General features: G+C 54.6%; 2 protein-coding genes across 3 annotated transcripts; one reads left to right on the forward strand and one right to left on the reverse strand.

Annotated features, from left to right (window-relative positions):
- Positions 1–2: 2 nt before the first annotated feature.
- Positions 3–13,185, forward strand: Ttc16 (tetratricopeptide repeat domain 16). The gene is given in 15 exon segments (XM_063228022.1): positions 3–440; positions 1,179–1,351; positions 1,661–1,751; positions 1,953–2,096; positions 4,810–4,910; positions 5,013–5,142; positions 7,285–7,499; positions 7,995–8,239; positions 8,451–8,592; positions 9,273–9,438; positions 9,866–10,015; positions 10,018–10,338; positions 11,162–11,251; positions 11,870–11,954; positions 12,597–13,185. Coding segments are annotated over 15 exon segments (2,682 nt in total). The 5' UTR covers positions 3–392; the 3' UTR covers positions 13,178–13,185.
- A 93-nt stretch (positions 13,186–13,278) lies between these two features.
- On the reverse strand, positions 13,279–16,836 carry Tor2a (torsin family 2 member A). Of its 2 annotated transcripts, XM_003470755.5 has the most exons (5): positions 16,614–16,836; positions 15,785–16,050; positions 14,978–15,153; positions 14,256–14,383; positions 13,279–14,017 (listed from the first exon to the last, which is right to left on the reverse strand). In XM_003470755.5, exons 1-5 carry the CDS (start codon positions 16,762–16,764, stop codon positions 13,773–13,775), a joined length of 966 nt encoding a protein of 321 aa, XP_003470803.2. In that variant the 5' UTR covers positions 16,765–16,836; the 3' UTR covers positions 13,279–13,772. The 2 variants fall into 2 exon arrangements, with proteins under 2 accessions (XP_003470803.2, XP_063084080.1); XM_063228010.1 differs by lacking the exons at positions 15,785–16,050; positions 16,614–16,836 and adding an exon at positions 15,555–15,762.
- Positions 16,837–18,524: the final 1,688 nt, after the last annotated feature.

Here is an 18,524-nt window from a genome sequence, read left to right on the forward strand (position 1 = left end):
ATCGGCATCTGCTCGGGCGTTTTCCTTCCGGGCCCCGCACCATGGCGGCCATGTTTCCAAAAGGCGGAAGTGGGGAGGCGGCGGCCACGTCTGGGCGTGCTCCCGCGTTCTGTCACGCTAAGTCACCTCGTCCCTGTGGTGTTTATGTGCCATTCCCGGAGGTCTTGCTTGGGAGGCAGGAGCCATAGCCCTCCTTACTGCAGAAACCCAGCCATAGACTTCAGTTTGACCCGCTAATAACTTTCCTAAAGCCTTTGGATCCTGAGGGCGTGACAAGGGGCAGAGTCCGTGGGCGTCCTGAAGCTGTTGCCTAGTAACGCCGAAGCCAACGTTTTGAGGCGGGTGGGGCGGTGGGAAGGAGTTGGCGCTGGCCCACTCCTAAAAGAGACCTCATGGCAGACTCCCGGGAGGTGCATCCTGGCGAGAAAGCTAAAGCCAAGGTAGAAGGCAGGGTAAGGGGACTGAGACTGAGTTCCAGGAAAGGCTTCCCATATGGTCGAGGTAGAGCCACTAGTGCAGTTTAGGGAGGCCCTGGCTGCTAGGCCAAGGAAGAGAGCTCCGGACTTAGGGGTGGTCAGAGCAAGCATCCAGATAGACATGATATTGGCCCAGAAGAGCGATGAGAGATTTTGAGGAAGTGGCACAGATAGGACTTGAGGGTTGATGGGACATGTGTCTCTGGCATGAATGGCTGGTGGAGAAGGTGATGCATCGAGGTGGAAAAGGCAGGAGCAGATGTCAGATGAGTTTACACAGCATAGTTTTCTTAGTGTGAAGGTCCGACAGAGTACCTGTGACTCAGAGCAGGGGGGACATTAGAGCTATGGCTGTCAGGAGGAAGAAAGTAGAGCGTGGTGTGGGTTTAAGGATCTCGATTATAAGAGAGTGAGAGAAGCAGGACCGCAGAGAGAGGTTGGGATATTCTTAGAGGACATGAGTCAGGAGAGCTGCAGATTGTGTGTGCTGCCTTCCTGGCCCAGTTTCTACCCCTCCTCCATCCAATTGGTAAACTACCCCAGGAGAGGGCTGGGCGTGTAGCTCAGTGCTGGACACTTGCCTAGCATGCACAAAGATCCGGGTTCCATCCCCAGTACAGAAAGGGTGGAGAACTGGGGAAGTGTAGAAGTAGATGGAGTCCCCTCTGAGGCCTGTGCCCACTGGCTATCACCTGGTTCTAGGATGTCTTGGAGCCTGGCCAGACCATCTCATACAACATCCCAAAACCACGGGTGATTCCAGTCCCAAGGGGTACTCTGCAGCACATATTTGGGACCAGCCAGGTGTTCCAGGCCATCGATGATGTAAAACCAAAGGTCTCGGGATTAATGGTGCCTCTCAAAGTCAGAGAGTAGTAAGTGACTACCTTGTCCTGGGGTCCCAGATTCCTGCCCTCCACAGCAAGTTACCATCTCTCTCTGGACCTCAGTTGAACTCCACTGTGTCATAGCTCTTCTTCCTGTGCAGAAAAGACTGATGACCTGAATGAGTTCAGAAATGCCAACCAATCCTTCCCGGCCTACTCCTCTGCCTCCATCTGCCCACTCCTCTCACCTTCTCCCCAACTCCACTTCTCAACTACCACAATCTTGGCCCCAGCTGTAAGCTGTGGGCTGGTGCAAAGTCAGGGCCAGCCCCTCTGCCTGTTCTTCCCTGTCTACAGTTACCACAGAGGCCAGGGATGCCTGGAGCAAGAGGACTGGGAGACAGCTGTGGTTTTCTTCTCCCGAGCCCTCCACTTGGACCCAGGACTGGTGAGAGGGCTTGGGTGGGCAGGGATAGCTTCTGACACATACTTTGCCCTTCCTTCTCTCTTGCACCTGCCTGGTCCCTGCTCTTAGGACAACCAGGTTGCTGCCAGTAACTGGGTGTCCAGCCTCAGGGATGCAGAGTCCCCTCCTTTGAGATGCAGGTGGGGGGGGGAGGGAATAGCAGCCTGGTCCCTTTGCCCCCAGGTAGACTTCTATGCCTTGCGGGCAGAGGCCTTCATCCAGCTCTGCGACTTCTCTTCAGCTGTCCAGAACCTGCGCAGGGCCTACTCTGCCCAGCCAGAGAACATGAAGCACCTGGAGCGACTCACCTTCGTGCTTTACCTGCAGGTGCCCACGTGTACCCTGGCCCTTGGGCTGCAGCTGCAGCTCCGGGGTCTGTCCTTCCTCCTGGGACCAACCATCTTCTTGGAGACTCCTCCCTGTGTCTGCTGGCCCTTTCATCTGCTGGAGGCTTCCTGCCAAGGGTGGGTGGAGTTTTGTAGCATAATGACATCATCTTCTCAGTTCTGTCCAGTAGCACAGCCACCACCACCTGAAAGGTGAGCCCATGACCGTGGCTAGTATGGGTCAAGAAACTGAATTTAGGGGCTGGGGATTTAGCTCAGCAGCATAAGCCACCTGCCTTGCAAGCAGGCAGTTGTGAGTTTGATCCCCGGTACCGATTAAAAAAAAAGAAAGAAACTGAATTGAAATTTTATCCAGGCTGCATGGGTAGCTCAGGGGCAGAACACTTGCCTAGCATGTGATCCCCAGCACTGCAAAAATAAATACCAATTTTATTTAGTTTTAATTAACTTAAGTTTGTATAGCCTTGTGCAACTGGTGGCTGTGGTAGTGGAGAGATCTAGCATGGAGAGGCTACCAAAGGGATAATGACCTCATTTGCAGCTTATAATAAAACTCAAGCTGGTATCGTGACACACACCTCTGGTCTCAGTGCGTGGGAGGCTGAAGCAGCAGTGACATAGGAAATAGGGTGTGGCAAAGCTGGCTCAGGAAAATGAGCAAGACCCACCAATTACAAGATCCCAGGTCAAAGCTGGCCATGGTGACACAAGCTTGTAATCCCAGCACTCGGGAGGCTGAGATGGGAGGGTTGCTGTGAGTTTGAGGCCAGCTGGGTGACAGAGCGAGTCCAAATCCAGTGCATATGAGGTCTCAGCATGTAAAACTTCTGTGTTCCCATAAGATGTGGATGGCATGAAAAAGACCAACCATGAGGAGAAGCCACTATTGGGAGTTCCCAAAGTAGGCCGTGCGGAGTTTCTCAGATGCTGCGTGTCCTTTGGCTTTTGCTTTTACCCTCTTTTCCTGTGTGGCCCAGTTCACTCTGCTGAGCTGGGTCCATATCCATTCAGCCTGCACTTCTCAAATAAACTCGGTACCATTATTGTCTTGTTCAATTCTGAGGCCAGAGAGACCTAGAATCCTTTTGATTGCTGAGCCTTTTTTTTTTTTTTTTTTTTTTTTTTTTGAGACGGGGTCTCGCTATGTAGTTCAGGCTGGCCTTGAGCTCACTTTGTAGCCCAGGCTGGTCTCGAACTCGCAACGATCCTCCCACCTCAGCCTCCTGGGTGCTGGGATTACAGATGTGAGCCACCACACCCAGCTGAGCCATTTTTAAAGTAATGACCCTGTAACTGGAGATCACAGGCTACAGGATTATTTATTTTATTATTATTACTTAGTACAGGATTGTGGAGTTCATCATCAGCCTGGGCTATACAGTGAGTTCAAGGTCAGCCTGGACTACATAGCAAGATCCTGTCTCAAAAAGTGGCTGGGTGTGGTAGCACATGCCTGTAATCCCGGCACTCAGGGTGCTGAGGCAGGAGAATTGCTGTGAATTTGAGGATTTGAGGACAGTCTGAACTACATAGTGAGACTTCGTCTCAAAAAAAAAAAAAAAAAAAAAAAAAACCCACAACAAAACAATAGAGATTTATGAAACACCAGTGGAATCTTGGTTTTGTTTGTTACCGGGGATTACATTTACAACCTTGTGTTTACCGGGAGAGCACTTCAGCCATTGAGCTAAATCCCCGGCATCAATGAAGTTTTGATTGTTTTTTCATTTTGACAACTTTGATGTCTTTTTTTTTTTTTTTTTTTTTTTTTTTTTTTTTTTTTTGAATAGAATCTGTCTGTGTAACTATGGCTGGCCTGGAACTCATGATCCTCCTGCCACAGCCTTTTAAGCACTGATGTTACAGGCATGTAGCACCATGCCCAACTTGATATAAATAGACAAAAACGATATAATCCAGAACTGGTGAGGCTGAGGTGGGAAAATTGCCACAAGTTTGAGGCCAGGCTTGGATACACAGTGAGCTCAAGGCTAGACCAGACTACATCAATGAGATGTCTCAAACCCCACCCCAGAAAGAGGTATCCATTTCTTCAAAAGAAACATTTGGGCTGCCTAAGTTTTGTGCTTACATTGTCTGTCAGGGGCCTTGTCCTGTAGCGTCACTTCTTGTGTAACCTCAGGGAACTCACTTTACCTCTCTGAGACTCCTTTTCCTCACCAAAATTTGTCTTGGTTACTTTTCTCTCGTTGCTGACACAAAATACCTGACACCCAAAATGAAGAAGGAAAGGTTTATTTAGCTTACTGTTCTTGGAAGTTTCAGTCCACAATCCGTTGGCTCCAAGGCAGGGTGTCAAGGCACGGGGGCAACACTTCAAGTAAGAACCCTGACTCCTTGCTGAGCTTCTTAGTTAAACTTCTAAAATTTGCAAGTTGACACACTGCATCAACCATAACAGCCAGGGCAACCAATTCAAGTTCCCGCCTCGGGCTGTGTGTTGTTACTGTGCATGCTGCTGCTGTCACCTGCTTTCCAGGTGGCTCCGCTCCAGGCTCTGTCACTGGTCCTGGCCCACTGTCTCCAGCACTGCCTCCCCTCTAGCTCTGACTGTGTACCTGAAAGTTTTACCCAGATTTAATCAGCTCTGTCCCTGTCTCTTGTGTTTCTCCCCTCTGTCCCAAAGTTGGCCCTGGGGTCGCCAGCCCGATGGACTGTCCCTCTGTCCCCAGGGCCAGTGCCTGTATGAACACTGCAATTTCGAGGATGCCCTGACGGTCTTCTTGCAGGCCTTGGAGCTCCAGCCTGAAAAGCCCTGCTTCCGGTACCGGAGGTGAGCGTCCACCATGGTGCCCTGTCCCAGCAGCCCCTTCCCGTAATCTGCTGTCCCAGAGACGGCGCACGTGGACCCACCCTCAGCCTCTGCTTCCTGCAGCATAGCCTGCCTCCTGGCCCTCCAACGCCATCACGACTGCCTGTCATTCATCACCAAGGAGCTGAGGCAAGGTGCTCCCAATGCCGACCTCTATATCCTCCGCGCCAGGATCTACAACCTCTTTCAGATGGTGAGCAGGGCAGGCAGCTCGGAGCCCCTGGAGTGACCTCAAGATAACAGGAGGAGCAGGGTGACAGCCAGGTCAGGCATCCTGACCCCACAGTGTGCCTGACACCACATTCCCTGAGCAGAGGCCCTGTCCAGCGCTGTCCACTGAGCTGCCCAGTGGCATGGCCATCTATAGTAACCTGGCTCTGGCTCTGTGTCAGGCCCATGCTGGGACCCATGGGAACCACAGGAGAGGGACCCTGTGGTTCCTGCTGTACTGCAGCTCCAGCAGGGGGCAGAGGCCTGAGCAGATAAGTACACAAGGAAGGCTGGGGGCCGTGGCGCATACTTGTAATTCTAGGAGGCTGAGGCAGGAGGATCACTACAAGTTGAGGCCAGCCTGAACCAAATAGTGAACTCCTGTCTCACAAAGAAAAAAAAAAAAAAAAAAAAAGAAAGAAGAGGAGCAAGGAATGAGTCAGCTGCTGTTGCTTGAAGTACCCAGCAGAGGTAGAAGTGCCCTGGGGACCATAGGGCAGCTTGTCCTCCTCTCTTTCCCTCCTCCTTCCCATCTGCCTCCATGGAGCCCCCCTCCCAGCCCCATATACCCAGCTGTGGGACACACAGCCAGGGAACAGTTCTGGGGCAGGGGGACGGTATGGGGAGTGAGGGGTGCTGGGCAGGGAGGGTGCTGCAGCATAAGAGGGCTTTGTGGGTGCTCCTTTCGTGAGGGGTAGTGGAGGGGCGGCCCTGGACTAGGAGCTGGGAGGAGGACAAGGGCGGCCAGGAGAGCAAGGGCTCCAGACAGTGTCCTACAATGTGGCCTGGTGCAGCAGTGGACAAGAGGGAAGGCGGGCAGAGAGGGTGTCCTGGGTGGTTGGAAATGGGTCCCTATGATTCCAGAGTGGGGCACTGCCCTCCAGGAGTGGCTCCTGGGGTTGGTTAGTTCCACCCAGGTGACTCATCCCTCTGCGGAGGGCCTGGGCCCCATGTCCCACAGGTAAGTCAGTGGGAGAGCTGCCGCCTTGAGGCCTGAGACTAGTAACTGTCTGCATTGGCCCGGACCCCTCTGCGGCAGGCAGACAAGAAATAAACCCTCAGTGGCTTATCCAGGGTCGAACATGTTCAGTGGCGTTGCCTGCTTTGAGCCCAAGCCAACCTTCTCCAAAGTCCTACTCCTGGCTTCTGCCATTTCCCCTCCCCATTTCCCCACACACGCTGCCCACACTGTTGTCCTGTCCACCTCCCAGTCATTACCTGCAGCACACAGTGCACATGTTGAAACTGTTTGACTGACTGGCTGACCTGCTCACGCAGGGGAAGGTATTTGCCTGGGGATGCCTTCCACTCACAGTCAGACTGGAATCTGTTCTTGCTCAGTGTTGCCTTGGCTTCCAGGTCAGGAATGGGCGGAGTGCAGGGGAGGACACACAGTCACAATCAAGCAGTCACACGCTCCTCTGCCTCCAGAACTTCCCAGGAGTCCTACAAGGAGGTGGCATTGGTATAAACCCGGCCCACAGGTCCCATCTGGAAAGGGGAGAGCAAGGTGGAACAGCGCTGTGGAACAACCCAGCCCTGCCGTAGGAGGACTGTCCCCTAGCACTGGGAGGCAGGAGGAAGGGAGGCAGGCAGATGGAGCCAGGGTTGCGCAGGTGTATTGGGAATGTTCTGATAGAAGCTGAGTCCTGGATGGCAGCAAGACTAGTTGTACCCCAGCGATTAGGGACAGGAAGAGGGTCGAATTTATGGGTGAGGACAGAAGTGGTTGGCTTAAGATAATATCAAAATCAGGTGCATTCCTGGGGCCAGGGCCTGGTTGTAGATCCTCACCCCATGGAGTCCTGGAATTCACACTGGGATGCTTCCGCCCTCAGATTTACCCTTCAGGAGCCCTGAGCCCGGGCTGCGTTTATGTCTGTGGTTTTCAGGGAATCTATGTAGGAAAAGCCAGCAAGATTACCCAGGGGCAGTGGTGGCGGTGACCACCAAAGATGACTGTGGTCACATCAAGCTGCACACTGTGCACACAGACAGCATGGCGGGGCACGGAGGAGGGACGCCGTGGTGTCAGCCTCTGTCCCTGAAGACCATCCTCTGCTCCTCATGCTGGCCAGAGAAGGGCTTGGCCACGGGCGTCCTGATGCCACCCCTGCCCCCGCAGCCCAACTTCTGCTATCGAGACCTGTGCAGCGCCTTGCGGCTGGATTCCAGGCACCCCCAGGCCAGGGTGCTGCTCCAGATGATGGTGGACCAGGCTGAACAGGCCCGCCAGGACGCCGGGACCCTGGCCATCCAAGGCAGGTTGCAACATGCGCTGCAGCGCATCAACTGTGCCATCGACAACAACCCCCTGGACCCCCGTCTCTTCCTCTTCCGGTACGCGGTGGGAGGAGCGGGCCCAGGGTCTCAGGCTCGTCCTCCCACAGCGCGCCGCGCTGTCTCCAGAGAATCCTTGACTCCCTTCCCAGCTGTTTGCTGTCAAGCCTCTCCTGATCTCTTTCTACTTCCTGCTGGGGTCATAGCAAGGAGGAGGCCGTCTCTGTCACTGCCTGGGGGAGGGCCAGGTGTAGGACCCAGGAATGCTGGGAGTCCTGGAATTCACACTGGGATGCTTCCACCCTCAGACTTACCCTTCAGGAGCCCTGAGCCCGGGCTTTCTCATCTAAACAGTGGGGTAAAACATCTGCTGCATGTACCCCAAGGCCTCAGGATAGGTTGGCACACAGCTGGCTATTTTTGATAAATAGGAGTGCAGGATAAACCTAGGCCATGCACTATAAGCCACCTCCAGCGTCTCAGGCCATGGGGCGCAGGCAGGGTGAGCTGTGGCTCGTCCGGGCCCCCTGCTACCTGCTCCGGCCTCTCCTGTAGGGGCACCATGTACCGAAGGCTACAGGAGTTTAACGCAGCCGTGGAGGACTTCCTGAGGGCTCTGGACATTTTGGCTGACCGCCCGAGTGACACAGTGCAGCAGACACAGCGCCAGCTGCTGCTGACTTACAACGACTTCGCTGTGCACTGCTACAAACAGGGCGCCTACGAGGAGGGCGTGCAGCTGCTCAACAAGGCGCTGAGGGAGGAGCAAAGCGAGAAGGGGCTCTATATTAACCGTGGCGGTGCGTGGGGGGGGGGGGAGGGCTGGCTGGCGGGCGCCGCGTCCCGGGGTCGCCTTAAGACAGACGTGCAGTTCAGTTCAGGTGTCTGGGAAAAAGGTGCCCAAGTGCACCAAAAACTGGGACCACCTGTGGGTGTCAGCTCCCAGCCTGGGAGCCGGACCTGAGCTCCTGGGCGCTGAGAGTTCATTGAGCCCCTGCTTTCTGACCCTAGATTGCTTCCACCAGCTGGGTCACCTGGCCTTTGCGGAGGCCGACTACAGCCAGGCCCTGGCTTTGAACCCACAGGACCAGGGCGCCCACATGCGCATGTGCATTCTGCAGGAGAGGATGGGCCTCCGAGAGCTGAATTGCCGGTGCGGTGGGCGGGGCCGGCTGGGAGGGGCGGGGCTCCGGTCTTCAGGAGCCCACCTGCTAGAATTCCTGGTGCGAGCTGCTTCTGTCTAGTAAAATATTAACTGCCCTTTCCAAATCTTCACTACAAATATGTCTTCCTCCTGATTATGGTAATTGTGTATGATAATTGAAACATTTAAATGTTCACTAACATATAACATTTATTGTAAATTACTCCAAAATATACCTCCCAACTTTTCTGTTCCACAAGATTGGCAATGACCCTTCAGACTTTGAGCTAAGTACACCTTAACGATGATTATTTACCAAAGTAGGCTTATGTGAAGCTGTTCCCCCACTAAGTTAAACTTCAGGCATTGTCTGTGGCTTTGCTTTGGCATTTCTCAATCTTCCACTTAGCATTATTTAATTGAGGTCACATTAGGTTTTTCATTCTTGGCTGCCAGATTTAAGAGAACTTCAGAAAGGCTTCCCAACTCCCAAGATCATAACTGGAGTGTCACACCAGTATCTAGGGATCAGTCTGTCCAACATGTGGGCAGCAGGAAGGGAAGAGAGGGCCATGTTGTGGGGAGCAGGGACCCCTGGTTCTCTCCCAATCTTCAGGAGAGACTAGGAGCCCCACCTTCCCTAAAGCAGACCCAGATCACAGCAGTCTGGGGCCCTCTGCACCCTGCAGGCAGTTCCAGAAGGCGGAGGAGCACTTCTCAACGGCCATTTGGCACAACCCCTGGAGGGCCCAGTGCTATCTGTACCGGGCGAAGAACCGCCACATCCTGCAGGACACCTTTGGTGCCCGCCAGGATGTCATTACCGTGCTGCTCCTGAACCCCAAGCAACCAAAGGTGGGTTCCTCGTGGGCCAGGAGGGCAGGTCGGTTCCAGAGTCAATGCCTTTGGGATGAGTCAGATTTGTGTCCCTGAGAAATCTTCCTTGATAATAGTAACACTGTTTATCAGTTGCAGCTGTTGATAATAATAGTGGTAATGCCGGAGCACTTTCTGTGAGCCGAGCACAATTCTTTCCATGCCAACCTCACCGCTCCTTGGAGCCTCCTTCCTACCCTCCAGGTCAGACCCTAGCCTCTGTGTTGGAATGGTTCCTTTTTCACAGTCTCCTGCTCAGTCTTCTGGAGTGACAGGGTCCAGCCCTTTAGAAACAACTCCCAGACCCTCTCCCTTCAGCACTGAGAAGCGCCAACAAGGCAGAACACCAGCCATCTGCCACCTGCTTGGGCCCACACCTGGCTCCTGTCCCCTCTTTTCCTGGCAGCTTCTCTCGCTGATGGCCAGCCTCTTTCCGGGCATGTCGGTGGAGGAGGTGCTTAGCAGCCAGATGGGCCACCTGGCCAAGCTGCAGCTGGAGCAGCTGCAGCTGAAGAGAGACCCACAGGTCAAGATCCCGCAAGGCATTGTGGGGTGAGCTTCTAGAGCAAGGGCCACAGGGCAGTGGTGGGTGGCTGTGGCTCAATTCTGAGGGCCCCACTGCCTAGTCCTTGGTGGCAGGTGGAATCCAGGAGACCAACTCAGGGCTGTGGTGCCATGGCTTGGTGCTTACTCAGGTTGCGGGAGCTCGAACGCAAGAAGGCCCAGGCCCTGCAGCTCTCCTGGAAGCACAAATGGCCTTCCTCTGAGACCCCCAGACAGCCAGAACCTACTTCCCAGATGCTACAGATGTCCCCTGAAGACTCAGGGGAAGACACTGAGGCCTTCAAGGGGCAGAAAGCAGAGGAAGAGACAGAAGAGGTGAGTGGGACCCATGTCAGAACCTGGGCCTCATGAGGTCTGGGATAAGGCTGGTACTGGGACTGGTACCTCTTGCCAAAATGGAAATGGGCCCAACAATGGGAGGGAGCGTGAGAACACGGGTCTCACAGGACCTGCCTGGGCTCCCCTTCACAACTTGGGTGATGTGCACAGGTTCTAAAGACATTGTGGAATGCAGCATAGAGCACAGACAGAAAGTAAAAAACTGAGGGCTGAGGATTTAGCTCAGTCATACAAGTGCTTGCCTGGCAAGTGCAATGTCCTGAGTTCAACTATCGGTACAAAAAAATAAAAAAAGAAAGTAAACAATTGAGTTGGGCATGGTGGTGCACACCTGTTAGCTCTTGAAAGGCTGCGGCAGGAAGACTGGAGTGAGTTTGAGACCAACCTGCACTGTATAGCGAGACCTTGTCTCAGAAAAAAAACAAAACAAAAAAATCCTCAAATAAAACAACAAAACAGAAAAGCCTGACATTAAAGGATTGGACGAGCAATTGGATTTTCACAAGCTGAATACATCATGACACCATTGCTCAGGTCAACAGAGAATATATGCCCAGCTCCCAGAGGCCCCTGGATGCCTCCTAGTGGGTCCCTGGCCCAGCCCAGTACAAAGCTGCCCTGATTCCTAAAACATCAGTCACCGATTTTATCCCCACCCACCTTTTCTTCATAGAAATGACAAACAGAGGGCCACCTCCTGTCAAGCTTCTTTCCCTAAGCATGACACCCATGGGGTCCCCACAGAGTGGGCTGCTCCTGCTCACCACTGTGACGTGTGACCTCCTTATCCATTCCCCAGCTGGTAGATAGCGAGGAAGCCCGTGTCCAAAGGAGACACCACATAACAGGGGCGACTGCAGGACCAGCATCCTCTACAGCATGGAGTGAGGTAAGGAAGGCTGGCCCTTCATTCTTCCAGCTCACTTTAGAATCAAGGCAGATGCATGTAGCTGCCATCTGTGTGCCCCCAAGGTCATTATGGTCCCAACCTTGGAGGACATGAAGCTGTCACGAGCAGAGCTCAAGGGCACCTGATGCACTGGGTGCCCCTTGCTTGCACAGCGGGGCCAGCAGGGCTGCAGGCAAACTGGGCTGTCCTCAGCTGAGTGGCCTGGACAGGTGGCTTGTACATGTGGTCTGAGAAACGTTCACAGCAGAGGTCTCGCCCCACCCTGGAATGTGCCAGGAGGGTGACAGAGGGCACAGTTTTCGAGCAGTGAGCTCCTCTTTCACTCTGTCCCTGCTTTTCCTAATGGTTCAGCATTGCAGTCCCAGAAGCCCCGGAGCTGGTACAGCCTGCAGGGAAACTGGAGCCCCAGCAGCCCCAGAGCATCGTCTTTCTCGGGTCCATCCCTGTGTCACCTGGCTATGCCCCTTGCCACAGTCTCAACCTGTGTCCTCATGCAACCCCCACAAGTGTCTGTGAAGAGCCTAGAGTGTGATTGCTGGGGGGTCCCAGGCCAGCCAGTTTTCCAACTGCAACTGCCCAGCCCATTTCCTGCCTTAGGACAAACTGGAGCTCACCCTTTCCAAGGTGACATCCCCATTGGACAGCTACCTCGGCCATGCCTCCACAGTCTCCATCCTTGGCTGTAAGTCCCTGGTTTCCTTCGAGGCCCATGTAAGTCAGAGTGGCTCAGTGCCTCAATGGTCAAGGGTCACAAACTGGGTGTGGTTGGTACCATGTCTGTAATCCCAGCCCTTGAGGGGCCAAGGCTGGAGGATCACTGTGAGTTTGAGCCCAGCTTATGCAACATAGTAAGTTCAAGATTAGCCTGAGACCCTGTCTCAAAAAAAGCAAAGCAGGGGCTGGGGATTTAGCTCAGTGGCATAAGTACCTACCTGCCTTGCAAGCAGGAGGTCATGAGTTTGATCCCTGGTACCGATTAAAAAAAAAAAAAAAAAAAAAAAAGCAAAGCAAAAAATAGTTCAGACGTCAGGACATGTTGAACCTGAGCTCTGCTGTTGATGGCCCAGTGTCCTTGGGCAGGTGACTCTAAAGTAGAAGTCACAGCCCCACATTTGGTTGCAGGCAGGTAGCCAAGGGGCAGAGGCCAAGGTCTGTGGAGGCACAGAGAGCAAGGGGCAGCCAGCAGAGGTGACCTTGGTGGCAGTTTGCTGATGTGAACAGCAGGCTTTCCCCTTCGGCCATGCAGAGCCCAATGCCCGGACACAGGCAGGGAGCTGCCCAGGGCAGGGGTTGGCCTGAGAACCGACTTGCACACCCTTCCCAGTCAGGACGTCGTCCACCTCCAAGACAGAGACATCCACATCTGACCAGGAGTACAGAAGTAGCTCCACCACCCCCGGGATGCACTCTGACTCCTCACTGCTAAAGTCCTCAGACTCTGGGAACAAGAAGGAAGTCCTACCCCTGAGCCATCAGCCCAGGAAATCCGTGGCTTCCCAGGCTCAGAAGCAGGGCTTCCCAAAGGCCACCCAAAGCCAGGACTCCAGCGAGACTGAGGCTGCCCAGGTTCAAAGACAGAAGCCCAGCAAGACCAAGGCCACCCAGGGCCCAAGGCAGAGATTCAGAAAGACCAAGGCTGCTCACAACCAGACCTGGGGACAATCCCAGGGTTCCAATGAGACCAAGTCTAAGGTTTTCCAGGACCCAAGTGGGAACCTCAACAATACCAAAGCCAGCTGGGGCCAGAGCTCAATGCCCAGTGAGACTGAGGCTGCCCTGGGCCCAGGTCAGGGCATGAGCTCTAGTTTCAAGACTGATGCCTCGAGGGGCCTGGGCCAAAGCGTCAAGAGGACCAAGACTGGCCGGAGCCCTGACCATCATCCTGTACTCCAAAGGCCCGAGTAAGGCCCCTGCTTCTTGCTGGGAGATGACAGAGTTTGCCCCCCAACACCAGCACACAGCAAAGCTGCCCCTTTTAGAGCAACAGGAAGTCCAGCAAACGTTCCTGCAGTCCCGTGGCTGTTTATTACACTCGTTCACTTATAAAATTTAAAATGTCTAAATCCAGGCCCAGGTGGCAGCTTGGGTGTACCTCCATGCATAGCCTGTGATCCTGGGACAGAGGGTGAGGGGTAGGTTGAGGGTTTGATACCGGGGCAAAGGGCTCGGGTAAGAGAGCCAGGATGGAGGGAGCGGCCCTGAACTCTGGTCCCTGAGTTATAATTCACATGAAGCAGACCCAGGCTGCAGGGCGAGGTCAAATGGTGAGGTCGTGGGGTAACCAAGGGTCTCCTTGGAGGAGGTAGCCAAGATCACGTACCCGCTCACCTGCTCAGAGGCTGGGCCCTGCTGGCCCTTTGTCCTTGGCCCCTCTTCATCTTGACTTTGGATTCTGGGTCCCACTCTCAGCATGCTTGGGACAAGGGTCCTTCAGCAGAGGTCCTAGGCCTTTCCTGTGTGGCCCTAGCCAGGTAGGGGTGGCGAGGATGCCAGCCCAATGTCAGAGGAAGAGAGCAATCCGGGAGGCCACGGTCTTGCAGCCATTGGAGGAGAAGAGTTGTTCCTCCTCAGGGAAGAAGGTGGTGCTGTCCAGCACAGCTTGGACCACCTCATCTTGGGGCTCCAGCCCCAGGTGGGCCAGCTCGTTGAGCACGCAGTGTCGCACATGGTGTCGCTGCAGTGGGAGGAAGGGGACCACAGCGTCCAGCAGATGCTCCTCCATGATGCCTGAGTGCCAGAAGCCATCTGCAGAAGGGCAGGAGGGGATGCTGTGCTTCACAAGCTCACACAAGTGGGGAGAGGCCAGCCACTGGGGGCGCGGTGCAGCTGTGATACTGGCCTCACTGCTCTTGGCCACCCTCTGAGCTCAGACAGAGGGGGCTCCTATGACTCCCAGGTCACAGGGCTGCAAACTTTCTATTCCTGGGGACCAGGCACACCCGAGGAGGCTGGCACATGCCATCTGGGTACAAAGCCAACTCACGGTGTGGGTTGTCCAGCACGGCCCGGGAGATGATGGGCTCCAGCTCCTGCAGTTCGATCTCCTCTCGGTCCCGGCGGCTGTGCCATGCCTCCAAGGCCACCTGGTTGATCTGCTCGCCACCAGTGTTGCTAAAACCATAGTGAACATAAGCTGAGAGTCAGGAGGAGCTGGAGGGTCAGGATTAGGCCTCACTTCCCTGGTACCACTGTGTCCCTGGCTCAGTGCTGGGAGCCAAAGCCAAAAAAAAAAGCCCTCCCCCTCCAGCTCCCTAGTGACTCTGTAATATGGCTCAGCACCATGCACTTGGTTGCTCCTGCACTGCCTGTCTCTCGGCCAGCCTCCGGGACGACAGTGGGAGCAAAATGAGGCTGCTCAGAAGAGACGGCAGCTTGGACAGGTGAAGTGGTCCTGCCTGAGGAAGTACGACTAGGACCCACAGAACTGGGCTGAGGGTCTAAAGTCCAGTTCATGTGGTCCTGGCCACCAAAGAACAGCTCTATTTACCAGGGTTTCCAGAAAGCAGCCGTAAGTACCCAAAGGACCAAGCACATTATGCTTTGAGGGTGTGCAAAGGGTGGCCAGTCACGAATGACAGCCTCACCAGCACAAGGGTAGGAGCTCTGAGAAAACCTGACAGGCTTGTGCATGGTGGGGGGGTATGGTATTCCACGGGGAGCACAGGCCAAGACCAGACCGCTGGATCTTTGAGAGGCGTCACCCACCTGATGAAGATGAAGATGGCTTTGCGATAGTTGGTCCCATACACGACCCAGGAGGCACCCAGGAAAGGCCGCAGGACCTCCATCAGCCCCAGAGGCAGCTTGTCCATCTCATCAAAAAGAAAGAGGGAGCGGCCACAGGCAGTGAGGTTCCCTTGGACCCAGCTCTTAAGATCCTTCTGCGGGGAGAGACAGGCAATCTGGTGGGGAGGGCAGAGCTGCTCCCCTGATCTTAGATCCCTCCCAAAGGCAAGAACTAATCCCATTCCCTGGGAGACCTGGGCTCTCAGAGTGGACAGCTCCTTCATGAGGCTGACGGTGAAAGGGTGGCCCAGAAAGGTCACACACAAACCCAAACCCCATGGCTCCCTGTTTAGGGTTCCTTCCCTGCCACTCATACTTCCTGCTCCCTGCTCCTGCCCAACGATGTTGCCAGCTGGGCCAGACTACCCTGGAAAGCAAAGTGCCTTGCGGTCAACAACCATGAGCTGGCATTCGCTGATTCCTCTGGGATGCTGACTGGCGCTAAGTGCCTCACAGGAAGAGAATGCCAACTGTCTGGCAAACAGGTCAGTCATACCTGCATCTCCTTCACAACTCTGGCAGCTGGTACCAGGACTGCCCACCACCTTGGAGTCAGAGAAAGCACCCTGCCTGGTAGAAGCGGCCAGGTCCAAGCCCTGGTCAGGATGGGTCCTGAGGGCTGAGGCCCATTGGCTGTGTGGCCTGGAACAAGCGACTCCCCTCTCTGGGTTCAGCTCTCACTGCTCACAGGGCCAGGAATGGTGCTCCAGGATGTGTCCAGCCTACCTTGTAGCGCTCGATGTGGTTGGGATGTGAGAAATGGATGATGGGGGAGAAGTGGTGCACGTGGGGGCTGCGGAGGCCACCCCGGAAGAGGTACTTCGCCAGCAGAGAGCTGACATAGGACTTGCCAGTGCCGGACAAGCCGTGCAGGGAGAGGACCAGTGGCTTGTTTGGGGCTGGGTCCTGCACAAAGGCCTTTAGTGACTTCAAGACCAGCGCCTTGGCCAGATGCTGGCCAGCCAGATGCTGGGCCAGGTCACACTCCAGGCCTAGGGACACAAAAGAACAGTGTCAGAACAGAGAACACATCCGTAGCAAGGCAGAGGCTCATGGGGGAGTCATGTCTGCTGCCTGACGCGGGAAAGCCTGGGTTTGGAAAGCAGAAGGACTTGAGACTGGAGGACTCTGGTTGCAGGGGCGCCTTCAGCCTAGCTCAGCTCGGCAGCACCCCCATTCGGCCATTCTCTAAACTGCAGTCTTAGGTGAGCGTGAGCTGTGATTAGGATGGGACCCTGACCCCTAACCGTCCCGCGGGCAAGATCCTCCCTGGCCGGCCAGTATGCTCACGGAGAGCTATCACGATCCCCAGGGGCCCTGCTGTCAAGTTTTTCTATCTATCCTCGAAAGTCCTCGGAGACCCCCAACGGGCACCCAAAACAGTCGCCTCCACAGCGTGCCTCAGGCTCTCAGGTTCCCTCCCAAGTCCTCAGGTTCCTTCTCCAGGTCCACGGATGCTCCGGCCCAGGGCCCTCTCCGGCCCAGGGCCCTCTCCGGCCCAGGGCCCTCTCCGGCCCAGGGCCCACTCCCCGCCCCCAGCTCTCAGGTCCCTCACCCGCCAGGTCCGGCCGGAAGTCGCATTCGCAGAAGGAACCAAAGTTGCAGCGCAACGAAGTCAGGTCCCAGGTGGCGGTCGCGGCCGAGACCAGTGCGAGCAGCCCGGGGAGCGAGCCCCAGGGCCGGCAGCTGCGTGGCGCAGCCGCCATCCGTAGGAGTCCGGAGCTCTGTCTAGGGCCGCCAAACCCCTCGACCTGGGAACTACAGCTCCCACGGTGCACTGCTCGGGGGGCCGCTATACCCATGGCCTACAACTCCCGGCGCCCCTCGCGCGCCTCTTAATGCCCCGTCCGGTCATTGTACCGCAGAAATGAAAGGTGGCCTCCAGGAGGAGCGCGCGAGCCATTTGATCCGGACCAGCGCGCAGTGTTTCCATAGCCACTGTAACTAAGGGACCGTCAGGGGAGTTTAGAAAAAATAAAGGATTATGACCACAAAGGGTGATGTAACAGTTATAACAAAAACTTGTACGGAACCTTAAGCCTTGCAAAGCACCTTTTGAATGCCCCTTTTTCCTTTTATATGATAATAGAGAGCTCGTTAATAATAGTTTTTGGTGAAAATCCACAAATGCCCTTAATGTCAGGTCCCTTATACATTCCGTAATATAATGGCACCTGCCATACAGAGAAATGGTAACATTTCATGCACATATAATGCATTAGTCAGAAAATAAATGATCATTGACAATTCATTCTATATGAAATGCAGCTGCCCCTTCTTTAAGTGTTTAATGTCAATCCTAGGAGTTAGATTCCATTATTTGTCCCCATTTTACTTGGATGTGGGACCCACGAGTTTAAGCCTTTTATCCAAGTATGCAGCTGGTAAACAATAGAAGTGAAGGCAGTCCCAGCTTCTGCCAAAGACCGAATACACCGTGTCACATGTTAGCAGCCTCTCCTGCTCAAAGGATTCCGAGCCAGAGGCCCTCAAGGTCTGAAGTTCAGGGAACAGGCTTCCTGGGCCTCCAGCCTGGCTTTGATCCACATTGCCAGCCTCTAGCTCTCCAGGCCGCAGGGAGAGGGGAGCCAAGACAACTACCTTCATGGCTACGTCCAAGATCCTTGCCCCAGCCACCAGACACAGACACTGTGCACACACACACCCCTTGATTTATATTGAAGACTAAACCCAGGGCCTCACACATGCTGGAGAATAGCTCTACCGCTGAGCTACATCTCCAACCCTTTTTATTTTCAGTGGTTTAGAAACATTTGTTTTTCGAGACAAGGTCTCATTATGCAGTCTAGGCTGGCCTTGAACGTGAACAATCCTCCTACCTCAGCATTCCAGAATGCTGGGATTACAGATATGCATCACCACACCAAGCTTTTTAAATTTTGAAACAGTGTCTAGCTATGTACCCAGGCTGGCCTCAAACTCACACCCTTCTGCTTCAGCCGCCCAAATATCTGGGATTACAGATGTGTACCACCTTGCCTAAATAGAAATGACCAGTTCCCAGTATTAGGGAAAGAAAGGGTAAGAGCTCCAGGTCAGGACAGTCAAGTTTGTAGCTTTCCTCCTCCTGCCGCTGTGACCTGAAGTCCCTTCTCCATCCAGATCTGTCTCCTAGAGGACCCAGAATCCAAGATTTCTGAGTCCCTTCCACTGCCATCACCTCAGCCCCATGGCTGTGTGTTTTGTAGGAGCCACTACTTCCTGAGGGCGACAGGGAATTGGGATAGGAATCAGCAGAACACTGCTTCCCCATGGGGTTGGTATTTGCTGTGGTCTCCGCCACCATGTATGAGCCCCCAGCCAGGGTTTGCCTTTGGTACTTGTTGCACCCTCGCTCCAGATCCTGTCTAGAATGGACCAGGTGCTAAAGAAGTATTGAGTGATTGGCGTTTTCCACCTTTCCCTTGAAAATGGTGCTTACATCCACCCCTGGACTCCCAGAGAG

Source organism: Cavia porcellus, unplaced genomic scaffold (genome assembly GCF_034190915.1).
Source record: "Cavia porcellus strain 051 isolate PalLab524CR breed Dunkin Hartley unplaced genomic scaffold, mCavPor4.1 scaffold_1, whole genome shotgun sequence".
NCBI classification, from domain to species: Eukaryota; Metazoa; Chordata; class Mammalia; order Rodentia; family Caviidae; genus Cavia; species Cavia porcellus.

Bases quoted from the DNA above. Each gene is read 5' to 3' on its own strand.
- Tor2a (XM_003470755.5), bottom strand. From the start codon at position 16,764: ATGGCGGCTGCGCCACGCAGCTGCCGGCCCTGGGGCTCGCTCCCCGGG. The intron at 15,154-15,784 runs GTAGGCTGGACA...CTCTCCCCGCAG, and splicing joins ACCACATCGAGCGCTACAAG to AAGGATCTTAAGAGCTGGGT. The intron at 14,384-14,977 runs GTGGGTGACGCC...CTATGGTTTTAG, and splicing joins GCCATCTTCATCTTCATCAG to CAACACTGGTGGCGAGCAGA.